General features: G+C 37.5%; 1 protein-coding gene across 5 annotated transcripts in view; it reads right to left on the bottom strand.

Moving 5' to 3' along the window:
- Positions 1–11,383, bottom strand: part of ano3 (anoctamin 3) — a 41,093-nt gene extending 29,710 nt beyond the window's left edge. For 2 of the 5 annotated variants that reach the window (XM_057330008.1, XM_057330010.1), the window contains exons 1-12: positions 11,185–11,383; positions 9,124–9,257; positions 8,381–8,536; positions 7,749–7,849; positions 7,525–7,569; positions 7,125–7,259; positions 6,469–6,575; positions 5,097–5,183; positions 2,907–2,962; positions 2,655–2,776; positions 1,280–1,414; positions 1,034–1,130 (exon numbers count right to left, since the gene is read on the bottom strand). In XM_057330008.1, coding sequence (XP_057185991.1) covers positions 1,034–1,130; positions 1,280–1,414; positions 2,655–2,776; positions 2,907–2,962; positions 5,097–5,183; positions 6,469–6,575; positions 7,125–7,259; positions 7,525–7,569; positions 7,749–7,849; positions 8,381–8,536; positions 9,124–9,257; positions 11,185–11,383 — 1,374 coding nt within the window. The remainder of the gene's footprint in view (positions 1–1,033; positions 1,131–1,279; positions 1,415–2,654; positions 2,777–2,906; positions 2,963–5,096; positions 5,184–6,468; positions 6,576–7,124; positions 7,260–7,524; positions 7,570–7,748; positions 7,850–8,380; positions 8,537–9,123; positions 9,258–11,184) is intronic. The other 3 variants (XM_057330011.1, XM_057330012.1, XM_057330009.1) reach the window with 2 other exon arrangements.
- Positions 11,384–19,150: the final 7,767 nt, after the last annotated feature.

The raw sequence follows: 19,150 nt of genomic DNA, 5'->3' as shown, positions 1-19,150 counted from the left end.
ATGCAGATGCAGTTTACACCGTTTATCTGTTCACATGAGAAAGTGTTTCGACCACACCTCTTTATCAAAGTTGATCGGAACCCCTTTACATGTATTCACCGAATTGCCCATGTCCTTTGCACAACCTCTGTGTAGCCATACGTGAAATTACTGTTATTTTATCCACAAGTAGAGTCTGCATTTTTCTCCTACAGTTTAGTAGTTTAAAGTTGTCTGATACAATGTCGTTGGGTCAAGAGCAATTGCAAGACCCCAACATAAACACTGCATACATTTGGATGTAATTCTGTATATTTTTAGAAATTCAGATATTTGCCAACAAATTTGGTGCATTAAATTGACGTTAATTCTCTGAATTACTACAGTACAAAAAGTCATTAGTACATGGGCATCAGTGTTGGGTGTATCTAGTTACAAAGTAATTAGTTACTGTAATTTAATTACTTTTCCCTTGAAAAAGTAAAGTAAGGGATTACTCTTATTTTTTCTGTAATTGAATTACAGTTACTTACTTCTGATGTAATTAAACTAAATACTGTGTGTAATATATGTGTGTGCAATAGTGGAATTGACATCAAAATTCAAATCCTAACTTGTATAATTCTCACATTTGTAATACTTTGTTCAGTTATTTATACTACTTCATGTAGTTTTATATTATTTAATTGAATTTTAAAACAGCCGTTTCATGTCTATCCTTGAATCACTTAACTAATCAAGGTTGATATTGGATAAAGAAGTAATTAGTAATAAGTAACTAAATACTTTTTGGAGAGAGTAATTTGTACAGTAATCTAATTACACTATTGAATATGTAATTAGTAACTAGTAATTAATTACTTTTTCAGAGTAACTTGCCCAACACTGATGGGCATGTAATAGGTATATGCAATATACACGTATATGTAATATATAATGTTTTTTAAATATACAGCAAATATTTTGTGGCATTTGGGGGGGGGGCAGCTGGGAATGTTGTACCATTATTTTGTTTTAGGAGAATGAGACAGAAAGTTAATATCAAAGCTGGTACCTTTGCATAGACACAGCTGTCACTCAACGCCCAAGAGCTACAGTTTCCTTCACACATGGGGCACATGATGGTGGTGTTGGCTTCACAGATCTCTTTACTAAAACACGATAGAAATAGAAATCATAAATTCAAGCTCCTTATAGCCTTTAGACGTTTTTTTTGTGTGTGTTTTGGTCAAGGTACCAGCATTGCCCATTTTTACTATATAAAACCATTTTGAGATGGCCTCAGACACCTGAGACTGACCTCACTTGGCTGGAGTCCATGGTGAAAAGCCCATAGAGAAAAACGAAGAGGCCGACAAGTGCAGCAGGGATCAGCATACCTGTATACCAGCCCAGCCATGCAAAATACAGCCCGATCTTCTCCCCGAAGTACCGCCTACAAGAGACACACATAGGCAGACAGAAATATAGATACTACTTAAAAGAATATTTTAGACTTTAAATTAGTCAGTTGTTTATTTTTTTACAACCATATGATAGTTATGTTACATAAGGGATACATTTTGTTGACTTTGGGCCTCACAAAAATACCAAAATAATACAGAAATGGTAAATGTGTATTTATATCATTGTGTGTTTGAATTGCATTTTAAATGTACGTTAGATCAGGACAGTTACATCACTTCATTGATGGAGCTTTAAGAAACGTTGCTAAATCTGCAGATCATCATCAGCATATTTTTCTAAATCCACTTTAAAAGCTGAGCGATGTAATTCAGCTTCAATAAACGTTTGTTATGAGCCTGAGACAGCGTTTTCTCTGGCTCAACCCGAGCTGTGATTTACACTATAAAGCTTCACCCACCCACACCAACAAAATCTCACACATATGCAGGAGTTAGTGAGATTAAAGCTCTTCTCACATAACAAATGTTTTATTGCACAACTTCACTGTTTGTTCTGAGCTTCTAGGAGTTGCTACAGTAAGACATTCAAAAACAAAGACTTTGAGAAAAGCTGCCATGAAAAACACAGATAAGAAAACTTTGGCCATAAAGAGAAGTGGGGACTTAACGTTGAGCCCTTATGGTTACAGTCATGAAACGGTATTTACTGTACCTACACTGTCAACAAGAAACCAGTATCTTGTATTTTTGTCACATTTTGTCAACATCAGGGTTGGCAGGTGAAGACAGAATATTCACTTCAAGTCACAGCAAATGCATGAAGTACAACACAAATAAATGTGCACTGTAAATCCTGCACATTTTACACGAAACTACTGGCAGCAGGGTTTCCAGCCAGTTACTGTAATTTTTACAGTAGCAGTTCTGTAATTTAATTTACAGAGTTTTCCTGAAATCTCTGATTACAGGAAATTACTGTATTTTTTTACAGTAAACTACTCGAGTGTGTGTATGTTATATTTTGAGGAAGCATGTAAAATGTAGTATATATTTTCTTGATTGCTGAATATTACTGTCAGACAGCTGAATTTCATTTGTAAACTGTTAACTGCATAAGCATTAAACAAGTTTAACCGCATAAAGTGTTGTGTAATGCAGACATTAATTCACACATAATTTAACAAAACAAAAAAAATAATTTGACACTTAAACTTGAAAAACAGGTCAACATCTATTTAATATATATTTTTATATATATGTGTATCTCACCGAATGAGGTCTAAAGGCTGATATTTGTACCAGATTCCCCAGCGTGCCCATCTTTCATACAGAAGGTGTCTGTGGTTCTGGGCGCCGTGAGTCTTTATCGGATGTCTGCTTTTGTAGCTTCCCTATAAAACACAACTGTTTTTATTTAAGCTACAAAAACGCTATGAAGAGCTCGAAAGCAAAGGTATTGAGGTACAGAACTGCATCGTGACTGGTAATAAATAACCGCTGTATTGATTTCACTTATTTTACCTCATGCGGAGGGAAAGCTGCCTCATATGTGTTGTTGCCAAGTAACCGATTGATGCCTTAAGAAAAGGAAAAAAACAGAAGAAAAGGCGTGAATATATTTTGCTTCACTTGTGGTACCCATCAACAAGCACTGACACATGAATAGCTTGCAGTGCTAAGAATTCATATGACAGTTTCCTGAAAATGTTCCCAGAATGCAACATGAGGGCTGGTTGAACCGTTACTTCCAAAAGTCTCATAACACATGATGTGACAAGTTCAGCAACATCACATTCACCACAAAGGGAGGGAAATTAATGCAACAGCAATAAACACACACCTACATACACCCACAAATAACAAAGACACTTTGAAACAAAGAACATGATGCTTTTTACATCTTCTTTTTTACATTTTCTTCCATGAAGAAATTTATCATTTTTTTATTTTAACTTTGCAACAAGCCTTTTATTGAGTCAATTCAGATGTATAATTAATTCACTATATTTTTTAAGTGGGCCAAAAAAGGTTCTAGTCTATTTTATTATCTTATCACATTAGATTTTTAGCCCAGTTCAGAATAAACTGTTTGTTTTAAAATACTATGAAGAAAAAGTAGATTTTATTATTTTTTACATTTTTAAAATGTTTTTTAAGTGATGAATGCTCAATGTGTCATCATGATGTTAAGATCTACTGTTTTATGGGTGGCTTCTTTGACGTGGATGCTTTCTATAGAATGTTCTAGGTGTTTGCTTAAAGAGTACATTCCTCAATATTTTTAAGGGCTTATTTTGGTTTATGGAGTGTACGACAACAAGTTTATGTACATACATGATGTAAAAATACTATTATTTCGTAATAATAAGCAGTTTTTATTACCTTACTTCTTGACTGACTCTCAAATGATTCGTTCCGCGATTCATCTGTGTAATCTCCGCCTTTCCGCCAGCGTAGTCTGATCTGATTGGTCAGATAGTGTAGTCTGCTGTGATTGGTCAGATGGTCTAGTCTGCTGTGATTGGTCAAATGGTCTAGTCTGCTGTGATTGGTCAAATGGTCTAGTCTGCTGTGATTGGTCAAATGGTCTAGTCTGCTGTGATTGGTCAAACGCGTTCAGCATGTGTCGCAAATGGACCGCCTATCATTACTGCTGTATTACGGTTTGCAGGTGGTTGGATATTAACAGTGTATAGAGAGAGATGGCGTCGATTTTACCTTCCCAGTTCGAGCCCGAGTCTGACGAATCATTCTTTAATCCTTATACAGATGCCAGTAAGAAAAAGGACTGTTTTAGACACTTCTCTTGTAACAGTTAGTTATCACGGCATACAGTGTACGGTGTCCGTATCTTCAGATGTTATTATAACTATAGTACACCACGCAGTTCTTGAAATAAAGACTTTGCGAGTTAATATGGTTGAACACTTACATTAGCGCAACGAGTTTATAGCTAACGTTAGGTAAACAAACAGTAACAACCCCAAAAATAACGGTAACGTTAGCTAAACACAGACATGAGATAACGTCACACAAATTTAATTTTAAGTAAAGACAAAAATAAAGAGTCACACTTACAGGTTGTGATTCGGTGGAGCTTACAGGTCCAAATAAAGTTGGTATTGCAACATCTTTTAAGGAAATACGTTTAATGTATCCTGCAGTAAAGGCGCCAAGATTGATGAAGCAATCTTCGGTAAAATGACGCGCGCAAAGTAAAACGTTCGGTTTATACTCCTTTGGTGTCGTTTGAAAAAAAAATAGTAACCATTTTTCCTCAGAAGTTCTTCCTTTGGTAGTGAAAATAAGACTGACTTAGTTTCAATACATAGAACACAGCTTCTCTTAGACATGATGCACACGTCACGAACGAGCTAGTACAGTGTTTGGGGAGGAGAGAGTTAAGTTTTCGCAGTCAGTAGGCGGGGATTTTCTAGTGACGTAGGTACATTGTGGTTAAAGATTCGGACAGGTCATGGCTTGTTCGCGTGATTCAGAGTCGATTACCTTTTTTATAAGCTAATAACTTAGTTATTCGTTCACCTTCGGATTTACAACTTGGCAGATTGCTTACATTCAAACACGGCAAAATTAAACACTTCATGAAATGTATTTTTTATGATCTCGAGGAATGTACTCTTTAAGAAAGCGCTCATATTTTTACTTTTGTACCGGTGGATAAGCACAGAAACTGCACAACACTGTACTAACCTTCCCATGCACTCCCTGACTGGCCCATGAGGAGCCGCTCGCGATGACCATAATAATTAAGCAGATACAGACAACACAACGGAGGAGCTGCAGAGAAATGACACCATGTGACTCGCAGAGACATGCAAATATACGCTCACACATGAACCATGAGGGACTGGTGCTGGTGCTGATGAATGGGGTTTAAAGACTTGATGAGATTGTGGTGAAGAATTTAAGTACTAGAAGCTAAACAAGTCTTCTAGTATTGATGGATGAAGGGATGGGTTTGTCTTATATCAGTTATATTCCCTAGGCAGTTCAGGAGCCAAGGTGATGAATTTACTCTATTTCTATTCAGTTCTTTGATGCCTCAGGTCATCTCGTTGCATTGACATGGATGTTCTCTCCTTATGTTTTTTTTGGCCCTCAGATTTTTACCGCGATGGACCTGAGGATGAAATGTTGGGTGTTTGGTGTTTTACTCATCCAATACAATGTAAAATGTTACTTTATTTATTATACATTTTGACTGGCATTATTCAACATTAATAACACATGATCACATGCTAAAATATGTATTGCCCGATAACCATTTGTTGTTTTTCACAGCTGTTTTGAGTTCTCTGTAATGTTATGTTGCATTGAGCTGCAGTGATTTATTATTGTGAGTGGGGTGGTCACTTGCATTAATTTATTAACAAAAAATCCCACCGGCAAGAGCCGTTTTAATCAGCAGGGAAACACAATACACGAAAGCCACATAAGAAGGACACGAGCGTGGCTTAAAAAATAAGAGGACTAAAAGAGATTTGAGGAAAAAGCCATATTCAGTTAGAAAGTCAGAGGGATATTTCAGGACAGAAGAAATTATGTTTCAGTTAAAATGAAACCTATTCATTTCATTGTTCATGAGTCATGACCATTTTCTAAAAAAAATTCTTCTTAAATTTTCAATACTGTAATTTACAATGTAATATTGTATCACAATAATGAGAATATAATGAGAATCACCTCAGGTAAACTAGAGAATAAACGACAGGCTAATTAAGGGAAAATGTGCTTAGTTATAAAAAAACATAATGCAACAAATCCTAATGGTCCTAAAACAGGCCTATTTTCTTTAAGCAAAATACAACAATTTAAATTTCCCCCCTTTATTATTTTTGTGGTGAAATGTGACTTTACAGATCCTTCATTTATGTAAATGATGATGGCATTAAAATGCATCATTATTTGTAATAACTATTAGCGCCCATCCACAATGAGAAGGTATATATACAGTAGTTGTGTATGTGATGTACACAGAGATCGCTGTGAAATGACAACAAGCCATGCTAGACAGATTTGATGAAGATGGTTTGGGCCCCCCCATGTTTGGCGGCTGTCTTACCCATTTTAGCCTTCCCATCCTCGTACTTTGTCCGTTGTAGTACATGATGTACTATTCTGCTCCTCGTCGAGTTTGAGAAAAAAGTCTCTCTGTTGTTGATGGTGAAACTACAATGGAAAAGGACACATCAATGATTTAATACCAAGCTAGATCATTTGTTCTGGAGATAATCTACTAAACTGATACACATGAAGAATCAGAGGTTTACAATGCACATGTAAATGTTAAATCACGTCACACAGCCACACAGCTGATCAAACATTTTTAGGGGTCAGTAGTCAGAGAGAAGATTGTGTGGCTTAGTACAGCCAGCTGTCTCAGTATATAGCGAGAAAAAAGCTTCACATTGAAAGCAGGATTTTTTTTCCTCAGTGAAACATGGATAGTTCACCCAAAAATTAAATGTATTCCGACCTCATGTCATTTTTAACCTGTATGATGTTTTTTCATTTTTTCATATTTGAATGCCTATTGACTTGTGCCTAAGGACACAACATATCTTTGTGTTCCAAAGACGAAAGAGCTACATATAGGTTTTGAACAACATGAGGCTGAATAATGATAGAATTTTCATTTTGGGGTTTACTATCCCTTTAAGAACAACAAACCATTTTGCTTTGTACAACATTTCATAAAGTCATGGAAGAGTGACGTACTGGTGCATTCTGGTTCTGCTGAAGGGGGCAGTGTAGCAGTCGGTTTCTTCTAGATCTGGTAACGCTTCCTTATCCAGTTTCATAGGGTTCCTGGGCAACCAACTTTTTAATTGACGAAACTTCATCTGAAATCGACTGCAGAGAATAATCCGTGTTAGTGTTTGTCCAATATCCAATAGGCTTATATCCAATAGGCAGGCTAAAAAATACTATCCATGACTCATACTCATTTTCGCCTAGTATATAGTATGGAAGTAAATGATTTCGGACTCAGTGTGTGTCTCATTAAATATCAAGAAAACGAAGCGCAGGGAAGAACTGAATGATTTTTTTATAATATCACAAAATGGAATTCAACTACGGAGAAATAGAGAACAGTAAGAACTTTGTGACATCATACCTGCCAATAGTTTTTTTCTTCCAGTCTGTGAAGTAACACTTTCTCCTATAAAAGCATGTATCACAACACAGACATGTATAGGACAGGATAGGACGATAAATAAAATGCACATACTGTATAATATAATAACATCCAGTATATAGTAGCACAGTAGTAGCATAGTATGCCATAATACTGCTGTAACTTGTGTATGTGCGTGTACATGTATGAGAGTTATACTCCACCTGAAGGGCATTCTGATGTTCATCTGCTCTGCATATTTACACAACGTGTCCCACGGAGCGTGAATCTTCACAAACATTATATCGTTGTTGGTTAATGAGGGCTGTGTAATAAAAGACAAACCATTATCAGCACATAACACACACGGTCATCTTGACCATACGGTATCGTCTAGTGAGATCAGCTCAAGTGAGTGGATTCATCAATCTAAAAACAATAAATCATTTTATAAGGTGGTTATTTCGTATGAATCAATACGAACGATTAGCACGAGGCAAGGTAAACAAAACGTGGAACCAAAACGAATGAGCACAGGACAGCAAACACAAGGGCATTAAATAGGGAGGATAACATGGGTAAATAACACAAGGCAGGTGCGGGGAATGAGACACTAATGGAAGGCTAAACGAGGAAACGAGAGGGGCGGGGCCAAAAACGAGACCGGAGAGAGCGCATGTTATGTCAGAACCAACACTAACATGCCTCTCTCCACACAAAACATAGATACTAAGACAGCACTCTGAAAGCTATTGTCTCAGTTTTCACTTGGAAGTCAAGATCGGCTGTTTAATATTCAGACGGAACTGATCCTTAAAAATATACAAAGAACCTAAAGAAAATTATCATTCCTTACCTCCTTTTCCAGCATTAGACCCTCTGCCCTCAGATTCCTCTCAAACGTGCATCTCTTCTCGACCTGAGGGCTGGATTTCTTATACACTAAAATGTAGTCGATACGCTTCTTCCCATCTCGAAACATTAATCCAGAGGGCTTTTGCAGGTTGTTCCCCTAAAAACAAATAACACAGTGTAACAAATTTTTGCTTCGCCCAACCCTTTTATATTTCTTGCACAATTCTGTGGTGCTAATTATTGTGGTAATATTTATTTTCACGTATCATCAATGTTTTAGTGTATATTTAGCTCAAGTACATTTTGAGCTTTTATCATTCAAAAAATTATTAACAAAATATTAAAGTGATTTTCATATTCATGTTAAACTTCATAAAGAAACAGTAAAAATGAAAGCGAAACTTTTTTTTAAAGGGACCATGATATCACAGAGATGTGGAGATAACTGACACTCTGAAGAGCCCTGTGAGACCCCACATGGACTCCCTGTGGTCCCTGGGTGCCACATCCTATACTCGGCTCCAGAATATTAATACATTTTATTAATTTTACTTTTAATAAAGTACATAAATTTTGCACTCATTCACTCACTCACTTTTAATATTTTAACATAAAATATGAATACAAATATAATTAAGGAATATACCTACAATTCTGTAACAAAATAAAAGTCTTTTTGTCTAAAGTCAAGTCGTTAACATATAAAACTGGATGCTGGAATAGATCAGAAGACAGGTGTTGTACCTTAATGGAGTCTATGCGAGCCTCTAGTTTTCCTCTGGACAGCGGCTTTTTTTGGACGAGGAGCGTCTCATCTGTTTTAGGCTTAAACTCCTCCGCCTCCCTCTCCTCTGTATATACATCCTGACCTGTATCTGCTTAAAAGAGACATGAAGAACATTTAAGTTGATAAGTTCGAATCAAGCTTAATGGAGAATTGGTCTAGTCAAAACAGGCTAAATGTCTGTTTGGATTTTACCCACCAACATGTCACTAATCTCGAAAAGCAATTGAATAGAATTATTAAACTTTCCAGAGTTTTCTCGGAGTAAACATGAGACTCCTCTCTCAATAGCAAACCATCTCAGAATATCACTTGACAGTAAATATCATTTAATTATTCACAAAATAATTAATAAATAATAAAATACATAAGGAATAATAATTTGAATACAAAATAAATGATCATCTATTGGTTTATCAATGTATATAAAAATGACTTATTAGAGTTGAATCACCCCTAACTGTAAGAGATCTCTTTTAATTCGATCATGTTCTGGTTACAGTCGCAATAACACACAGACCTTAAAAGACTCTGTCTGGACGTCCACTAAAGACAATATGTCAGCAATCTGTTTAGTCAGAATAACTATGAAAAGTAGCTGACAAACCGCCTCATGATTTATTCTGCCGTTGTGTTGACCTCATCAAGTCAATCAGGTTTGCTGAAAGATCTTCTGGCAGGACACTCGTATCACAACGACTGCCATTAGTGGGCGGTACCAAACTCAAGGGAGAGCGTAATGCTGTTCTTTAAAGGTTTTCCAGTGGTGTCAGCACTCAGAAATGATTACAGCATCAGAAGCCTTTGAGCAGCATGTCTGTATACCTGTAGAGCTAATGAGGGTTAATGTTTAGCTGCGTCTGACTTCGCTCACTTGTTCACTCATTCACTATTCCCTATATAGCGAATGCTAAATAGTCCACTATATGGGGAAGAAGTGAATGAAAATGAGTGAACAATTTCGGACACTGACGTAATATATCCTGCGTCTGACAGTACTGTCGCGGACATTCATCATAACGCTTATATTACACCGTGTGGCTTTATGGATTGTTTTGTAAAATGGTAAAGTTCATTTTTACATTATTTGTCACTTTTATTGTATTTGTTTGTAATAAAGAGAAAAAAACAATACATTTATTATGTTTAATAAAATTACTTAATATATTTAAAATCAAACACTGCTATATATAACATTCATTTAATCGGTTTATTCTCAAAAAGTAGAAAATAACTGTCAACAAGAACAAACACAAGTGTATAAACGTACGTTCGAGGGATTAACGGTCACTCTCCTCCATCTGATTCCAATCAGACGGTTGATTCGCGTTGTATCATGGGAAATATGAGTGAGTGATGTACATCGGATGTACACTCAAAATGGCAGACACCCGATATAGTGCACTATATAGGAGATAAGGGGCGAATTCAGAGACAAGCAGCAGCTGCCTCAGAGGAGAAACGGATGAAGATTAAAGGGATAGTTCACCCAAAAATTCGGTCATCATTTTTTTCACCCGTGTGTTGTTTAAAACCTTTTTTTGTGTGAAACACAAAATGTTTCATTGGTTTTGATTCTATACAATGGTAAGTGGGGGCCAATGGTGTGTAGTTATGACAAGATGTGAAAATAATGACAGATTTTTTTAGGGGGGGAATAGTGATTGATATCTCAGTAATTTATCTTCAATCAACAGTGTAATTGCAAGGCTCGTGTCCTTGGAAGCACTGTATGTGCAGAGATTGACCCGGTCCATAACCTACAGTAGCTTCTTCACCTGCTGTTTCAAAGGCAAAGAGATCAGATATACCAGCAAAAACATAAAAAATCTTGGCCAGGCTGATGGAAATGTCAAACAACACAACACTATTACCGATGTTATGTGTCATCGCAATTGAAAATATTCATGGAAAGGGAAATGAAATGTTATTAAAAGAGTTTCTTGTTTTTAAAGCTTTTTAAACTGAACATGAATCTTCACACCCTGTCCCCAGGTGTGAGAGTATCTGCAGGTGCTCACCTGTGGGAGGAGGAGGTGTGATGTGTGTGCAGGAGGCACTGACGCTCTGTGTATATGATTTGGGTTCAGGACTCAGAGGCACAGATAAGAAGTGGTTGAGGTTTTGAGGATGTGTTTGACTCTGAGCAAGACACGGCAAACTGCGCCGAGACGACTTCAGCGTCTTCTCCTTTAAAATCTCACTGATGCTGGTGTGCATGCCTGCAGAGAGAGAGAGAGAGAGAGAGAGAGAGAGAGAGAGAGAGAGAGAGAGAGATGTGGTTAATCCCAGTCAGATTCAAAGACTCTGTACTGTGATACAAGTAAAAGTCATTTACGTTATCAACTGCAAAGATATCATTATCACATCTAGGATAAATGGTGAATTACATTAGCTTAATTAAATAACTACTCGAGTTAGAGTCGGCTGTTTCTGACTCACAAGGTCATCTAAGGATAGTGGATTTACTCATTCATAATACTTCAAAACCACATGGTAAATCCTATTTAATTGTTTGTATTAAATAAAAGGCAATTAAAAAATATTCATCAAAATATTATTTTGAAATAAATTATTCATCAGTATTATTTAACCTGTCTTTTCTAATAAATAAATTTTCTTACCATTCTCTATACAATATAAACTTAATTAACAGAGAATGTTAATCCTTAATTTAATTTTTTAACAAAATTGACATTTTTTCTTGTTTTAATTGCAAACCCTGATCAAATCTGTTATGAGATCAAATGTAAACAAATTTTAAAGCCTACACTTTTTGCAGAAGTGTTGTTAATGAGTGGGATCAACAAAATTGTTTAAAGTGGCCGTGCAACGGTGTTTCATGCATTCTGCCATCTTTACAGTGTTAAACGTGCTGTCTTCTCATGCTTAACATGGTCAACTTGTCAAAAAACGAGTTGGGCGTATTACGTAGTATTTCTGTGCTCGATAAACTCCCCCAGCTGTCACGGTCTTGCCTTCTTGTTTCCGAATTTCTAGTCGTGTTGCAGGATCGGGACAAAGCCCTTAGGTTTTATGTGAGAAAGACATGGGTTGTTTACGTTTTTACATCTCATGTGCTTTCTCGTGTCTTGTCATTGGCCCCGCCCCTCTCGTTTCCTGTATTGCTTCCCTGCCGTGTCTTATGTTCCCCACCTGCCCTCATCAATTATCCTTCGTTTGTCTTTCCTATTTAATGCCCTCATGTTTCATTGTCCTGTGTCGGTCATTGTACTCGATTGTATGTGCTTTGTTCATGTGCTGTATGCGTGTCGTGCTCTCCCTTAGATTACCTTGCCTTTTTGTGAGACGTTGTGTTGTGTTAGTTTATCCTTGTTCTGCTGTTTTGGGTTCCCCTTGTGGAGAGTTTTTTGTTTCATTTTATATATATACTGTATATATTAGTCTGGTCCTCGTTTCCCCCCCTCGTGGGTTTTTGTTTTGTTCATTGTTTAAATTAAAGTATTTCGTGTTAACCCCTTCATTGCCTCTGCCTGCATCTGGGTTCTTCCACCCGCGAATCGTGACACCAGCGATCGTACAGATTTCAGAAAGTTTTTTTTCGAACACATAAAACTGATTCATAACAAATTTTCTTAGTCCCTTATCGGGGGCGTAGCCAGAACTTTTTTTAGAGGTGGCCAGGTAAGACCCAGTGATTTTATTAGGGTGACCAAAAAATCCTTACAGACAGAAATTCTTTAACTTCTAGTGTAATTTACACCAATTCTTCATTACACATAGTTTGCTGGTCAAAAACATACACAAATAACGTAAAGTAAACAATTTATTTGCAATGCTTTCATGTGCTAACATTATTTTAAAATAATTTGCTAGCTATCATTTGCAGTAAGTTAGCATTTTTTATAGAAAATAAACATTGCAGTACCCCAAATTAAATTTTCGCGAAAATGTAATTAATGAATGAAATCCAGTTAAACAAGACTGATTTTACTGACCTGATCCTTCTGCTCGCGATGAACTTCCATGGTACACAGACCAGTGGCGTAGTCAGAATTTTGTTTTTGAGGGGGCCTGTCTGTAAATGAGGGGGCCATTTTGTATATGTATATAGCCATTTATATTTTTCTATCACTAAACTGATACACCTATATTATACAGCACATTTCACCATTTTAGCTAACTTAAACATAGCCAAGCGGTTCTTAATCCTGGTTTACGCTGATTTAAATCACCAGCTCGTTAGAAGAGCGCTCCATGAATAAACTGTGTACCTATTGACATGGTCCCTAAACAGTGTTCACTGCTCTCTACTCCCTGCACACAGGAAATCAGCTGAAGTTACTTCTGAAGTTAACTTCAGTTCAGAACACGAATTTGTGCTACACGATTGCATGCAGCGTCTTCACACAGGGACAAAACTTACTATGGAAATTTGAAGGGTTATTTAATCACAATCGTGAGATTTGCGTAGTAGTCACGATTCGTGCACTTAAATGCCTTTTATGTCCACTTCGCAAACCTCTGAAGCGGTAAGAGAAGCATACAAAATATGCAGAGCGGGGGGTCGTAAGGATCAGTATTGACAGTAGATCGGCGGCTACCAGTCAAACCATTGGCTTACCTTTTAGATGACAATGCGGAGTGTTTGAGATTGAGAAAAGTTACTGTTGAGAAAAGTCTTTCGACACTACAAGAAGTCATATGCAGTGTAATCGTTATCTTTAGCAGTCTACTCATTTTCTTCTTGCTCATCTTTTCGTAATATACAGTATATAAAAACAGACTAGTGTGTACCCGCCATCGCAGCATATAAATTAAACTCTTGGCGAAAAAGATGCTACGCACAACACGTGACATAATTAAACCAATAACTTTGAAAACAGCGAAGAGCACTGATTGGTCGATCAACAAGAGTAACAAATCAACAATTCCTTATTTATTATTTTAAGAAATCAAAGATTTGAGGGGGCCGTACATGTAAATCGTGTACATGTACGGCCCCTCGTGGCTACGTTACTGACACAGACAGTACACTGTCACGAAGCGGTTAGCAGCTGTTCAGCTATAGCGTTCAGACTGTTTGCGCCAGTGCGTCAGCGTATGACATCATATTATCGCGAGAGTAATGTTACTTTCAGTGCCTACGCTAAATGATCTGAGCAGCACTCCGTATTCATAAACTCCGACACACATCTTAAAACTGCTTCGCACAACAGAGGTGGCCAGATAGGTGGCCATCCATCATTCAGGGGTAGCCGTGGCCACCCGTGGCCATCATGTAGCTACGCCCCTGTCCCTTATTGGACAATTCTCCCGGAAAAGCATGCGGCACGCCCACGTGGCAGCAAGGAGAGCAAGAGAAGGAGCATGCGCAGCCGTCACTTTCACTTGTGTGCAGGAGAGAGAGAGAGCACACGTTCGCGAAGTTCAGGTGTTTGTTTGTTCCCTGCATTTGGGTGATGAATGTTATATAAACGCTGGATATAACGCTGGATTTGGAGATCGTTTGAAACTGATATATGGAGCTGTCCCAGCGCTAAAAGATGCCGGACATGAACCGCATGCGGTGAGTGAAACTGATGTCTGTGTTTTGTTGGCAATGGGTGCGCACGTGCTTTAGTTCAGCCTACCCCTCCCCCCCGCACGCGCCGTATGCTTTTGGAAATAATCGTACAGCTGTATCTATCGTTTATAAATGTGATCAAACTAAATACTCTTCGAAGAGACGAAGTATGCAATACTATAGATACTCAAGATTGGCAGAAACCGCGTGTGTTACGGCCGCTTTAAGCTTTCAAATATTTATAAAAATTAGATGTTACATCAAGGAAGTGACATCATACTTGGTTCTACTGACGACCAATTACCGCAAGAACGTACAATATTAGAAGAACCCATTACAACAAAAGCTTCAAGTACCAGAATCAATGACAGGCACTGTCTGTTAGATAGATTATTTCACATAAGCTTTATATTAAGCTCCATCGCTCCACTCTCAAGGTCACGCTTACACACATCAGTGAAAAACTGAGAAAATGCCTCATCGTCCCCGCATGACTTCACATAGAGGAATTTTTCCAATAGTGACCTTTAACGTGAGTGCTTCATCATTCTGACCCGACCATGACCCACTGCTGACCGTATAATAGTGACTACAATTAACATGAAATGAGAAGCAATGATTCACTTCAGTTGACACTCAAGCACAACACAGAACATTTTTCCATTCTCTTGTCCCATGTTTTCCTAAATTATTTCACAGAATTGGAGAAAAGCCCACCCAAAAGTCACTGCTATCCTGTAATGTTACAGTATCTTTAAGAGGAGGCCATTTATACAAACCACTGCAGAACTGAAGCAACGCAGGCAGAAAACCAGAACACTGCTTTACCAACAGCAAAGCCATGGGTTCGAGTCCCATCCCATTAAACATATCTATAACATGTATACATGCAAGTTGCTTTGGATAAAAGTGTCTGCCAAATGAATAAAAGTATAATTTACGGGAGACAGTCTCTGAGGGTAGTAAATGATTTAGATCAGGGGTCACTAACTAGCGGACTCCGGTCCGAATGCGGACCGCGAGATGCGTCCGTCCGGACCTCAAAGACTTTTGACATAATAAAAAAAAATGAACGCCTAACATTATTTTCTAATGCAATCAAATTTATAGCAGGCACATCAAGGTCCGCTCAGTAGTAGTTTGGGTCCTACGGCGCCACGGACAGTTAACATATGCGCACTGTCGCTACGTTCAGACGTCGTTGAGTGAAGAGTAGTCTCAGCCTCAGACGTCACGCCCACGATCCGGCTACGCAAGACTACGTGAAGAGAGCCGAGACAGACTCGCTGCACAGTGCGCAGACATATGTAACAGTCAGTGACTGAAAAACAATGTCCTTTTCAAAAGTTAGAAAAGTTGACGCTGAAAACCATGTTTTCCGAGATGAATTTATTCTTCCTGCATCAAGATGCATGAGGCCGGTTTGTCTCATTTGCTCGGAGTCTGTTGCGGTTGTCAAAAGTGGAAACCTTAAACAGCATTATGAAATTAGACATAGACACTTCGAAGAAACTTGCCCGCAGCAGTCTGAGGTAAGGACACGGAAAATATATTAGCTCAAAGCCCAGTAGGAGCGATCTACACGGGTCCTCCCTCACTCACTTACCGCCCAACAACGAGCATATGAATGTTCCCTAAGAATACAGTGGATCTTAGAAAAACATAACAAGCCCTTTACTGATGGGAAAACGGTAACAGAGTGCATGGAGGCTTCTGTGAAACACTTTTAGAAGGAAAATAAAGACATGAACTAAAAGAAAATATTAAACAAACCCCCCTTTCAGCTGCAACAGCCACAGGAAGAGCTGAAATGTTATCAGAGGATGATCAGTCACAACTTGATGCTGCTATTTGTTCATCTCAGTTCAGCAGAAAACAACACTTTAGTTTTCTTTTAAAGTTGTTAATGTTGAAATGAATGTATGTTCAGTGCAGGTTTAGAGATTAGGGCATTTTGCACATTTTCCTTCATTACTGTATATTGTTGTCAGACATTGTTATACCATCGTATAGATATAAAAAAAATCGATTCATATTTTGAGGTATTTAATTGTCCAGACCTCGGCTGGTAAGGAGGGTTCGTTTACTGGACCTCAAGCAATTTTAGTTGAAGACTCCTGATTTAGATGCATTCACGACTCATTTGCATTCTTCACAACTGAAGCTTTTGAATGAAGCATTTCTACCACAGACATCTACAGCATGTGCATGAGCACTTATGTTGAGATTTCTCGGCTATACACACACTCTGCTGAAGCTACTATGATGAAATGAGCTCTCTTTCATACAAAAATGTGTAATATTTCCATATTGTCTGGGGATGGATGATTTTTCTATCCACAAAAACACCAGCTCCCCACAGGCAAGAAAATAAGATGTTTCACCGTGCGTCACACTCATTAACTAAACGCTGACTAATTATCCTCTACGCTTTATCTCGGTTTGGAGATCTCTGTGTGAGAGAGAAGTGTGGTGCTATGGCCAGCAGTGAGCCGTATTGAGAATATCTGCGATATATAAAAACACTTATTAAATATGAATACTCTCACAGTATGATTGGATAATTTCCTAATGTCATCTGGTTGGAATTGACCAGGTGTGTAATACATGTTTTAATTAAATTCAAATTGATATCTATAGCAAAATGAAATATACATGAATACATGGCATTCTTTTTGTAAGTTGTACATTTGCGATACTAATTGTAGAAGTTAATGTCTGGACCGATTTATTTATAGTGTTATTAAAGTATGTTTGTAATTATTTTTCCCAACAATAATTTGTTAGCATTAACCAGTAACCTAGGTGATATCAGCCTGTTTATGAATAAGGGATGGATGGTTGATCTGTCTGATGTGCTGAAGCAGGTGGGCTCGTAGTCATGTAAACTCCCATTGTGTAGGTTTCTATAAATATATAAAAAGCCTATCTGTTGTGCAGTCGTGATTTTAATAAACTGGTTTGTTAGAAAAAAAAACAGAGCAATATTACACAAAACACAAACACGGAAGAGAGAGCGCTACAGAGCCTGGTGCCCATGGGTGTCGCTAGGCCATTTTAAAGCCCCCCTAACATTTCTACTCAGCCCCACAAATTTATGCGATTCTCCATTAACTGTACACAAATTCCTGATCGCCTCAGTCCCCTTTAAATTTCATATGAAAGCGGCGGCAGAATTTGGCTCCTCCCCGTCTTTCAGCGCGTTCTTCATTCCACAGACCGCGGCGTTGCAGAGCGAGGATCAGAGGACAAGACGAGATGTGTGTTTTTCGATAGATTGTTAAAATATCTCTTTGTCATAAATACAGTTTGCAAAATGTCATGGGGGAGTAATCGGTTTACTGCAAGTTTTTCGCTGTGTTCACCCCTCATTGCACCACAGCTGTTTCCTCCAGCGAAAATGAAGCCCTTAACACAAAGTATAGTCTACTTTATAAAACAATGTTATTGCTGTTTTCATTTGAAAACTTTAATTTCAATATAAACATGCTACAGTGGAAGTGGCATTAACTGACTCCAGCCTATCTGTATTGTTTATATAGCTAATATGGAGAGTCAATGTAAGTTTAAATTTATATGTTGTTTTCTGGTTACATTTTTCTGTTTGTACTTGAACATAGAAAGAGGTTTGTACTAGAAATGCAAACAGTAATATTTTGTGTGTCATGTTTGTGTGTGTGATCAGGAAGACTTGTATTTGGCGCAAGGTTATTTTAGTTTACTGTAATTAAAGCTGAAAATGTTCCTCAAATATTGACTTAAAAATTATTGGAAAAGCAGTGAAATTAAAATAATAAACAAAAACTAAAATAAAAATCTATTAATCTTATATAGCAACATTAAAAATAAACCAATAAATTATAAAATAACAAAAGCATATACCAAAATTGCTAAAATTAACGCAAAAACTAAACATCTAAAAATAAAATTGAATTTAAAATATTAATAAAACTAAAATCAAAACTGTAATAACTCTTTTGTTCAGTACTCAAATGGTATACCCATCTATGCAATACAGTGGAATGCTGCAATAAGTTTACCATCCAACCCTGTTGGTCAAACGTTTATTTTATTTCATTAATTCATTGGTGTCACGGCTGGCATGGAAGAAGAACCCAATTGCAGGCAGGCGGGGTAGAAGGGGTTAACAAAGACTTTATTTCAAATATAAACACAAAACAAAAACCCATGCGGGGGTAAAATAACAAAGACAAGGGGAATAAGAATGGCAGACTTAACAGGAACAATAAACTACTAACTAGACTAACAGAACACTTAAACTAAACTGACAACAACTAGATAAACATTTACTCACAAACAGGAACAAGGTACAATGACTAAACAGGCTTGGGGAAACACTACGGTGGCACACTGGATACACAGGTACATAGAACGTAATCCACGAGCAACAAAACAATGACACATGAGGACTATTTAAAGGGAAGACAAACAAAGGATAA

Source organism: Triplophysa rosa, linkage group LG3 (assembly GCF_024868665.1).
Source record: "Triplophysa rosa linkage group LG3, Trosa_1v2, whole genome shotgun sequence".
Taxonomy (NCBI): Eukaryota; Metazoa; Chordata; class Actinopteri; order Cypriniformes; family Nemacheilidae; genus Triplophysa; species Triplophysa rosa.
This window is presented reverse-complemented; position numbering and strand designations above follow the sequence as displayed.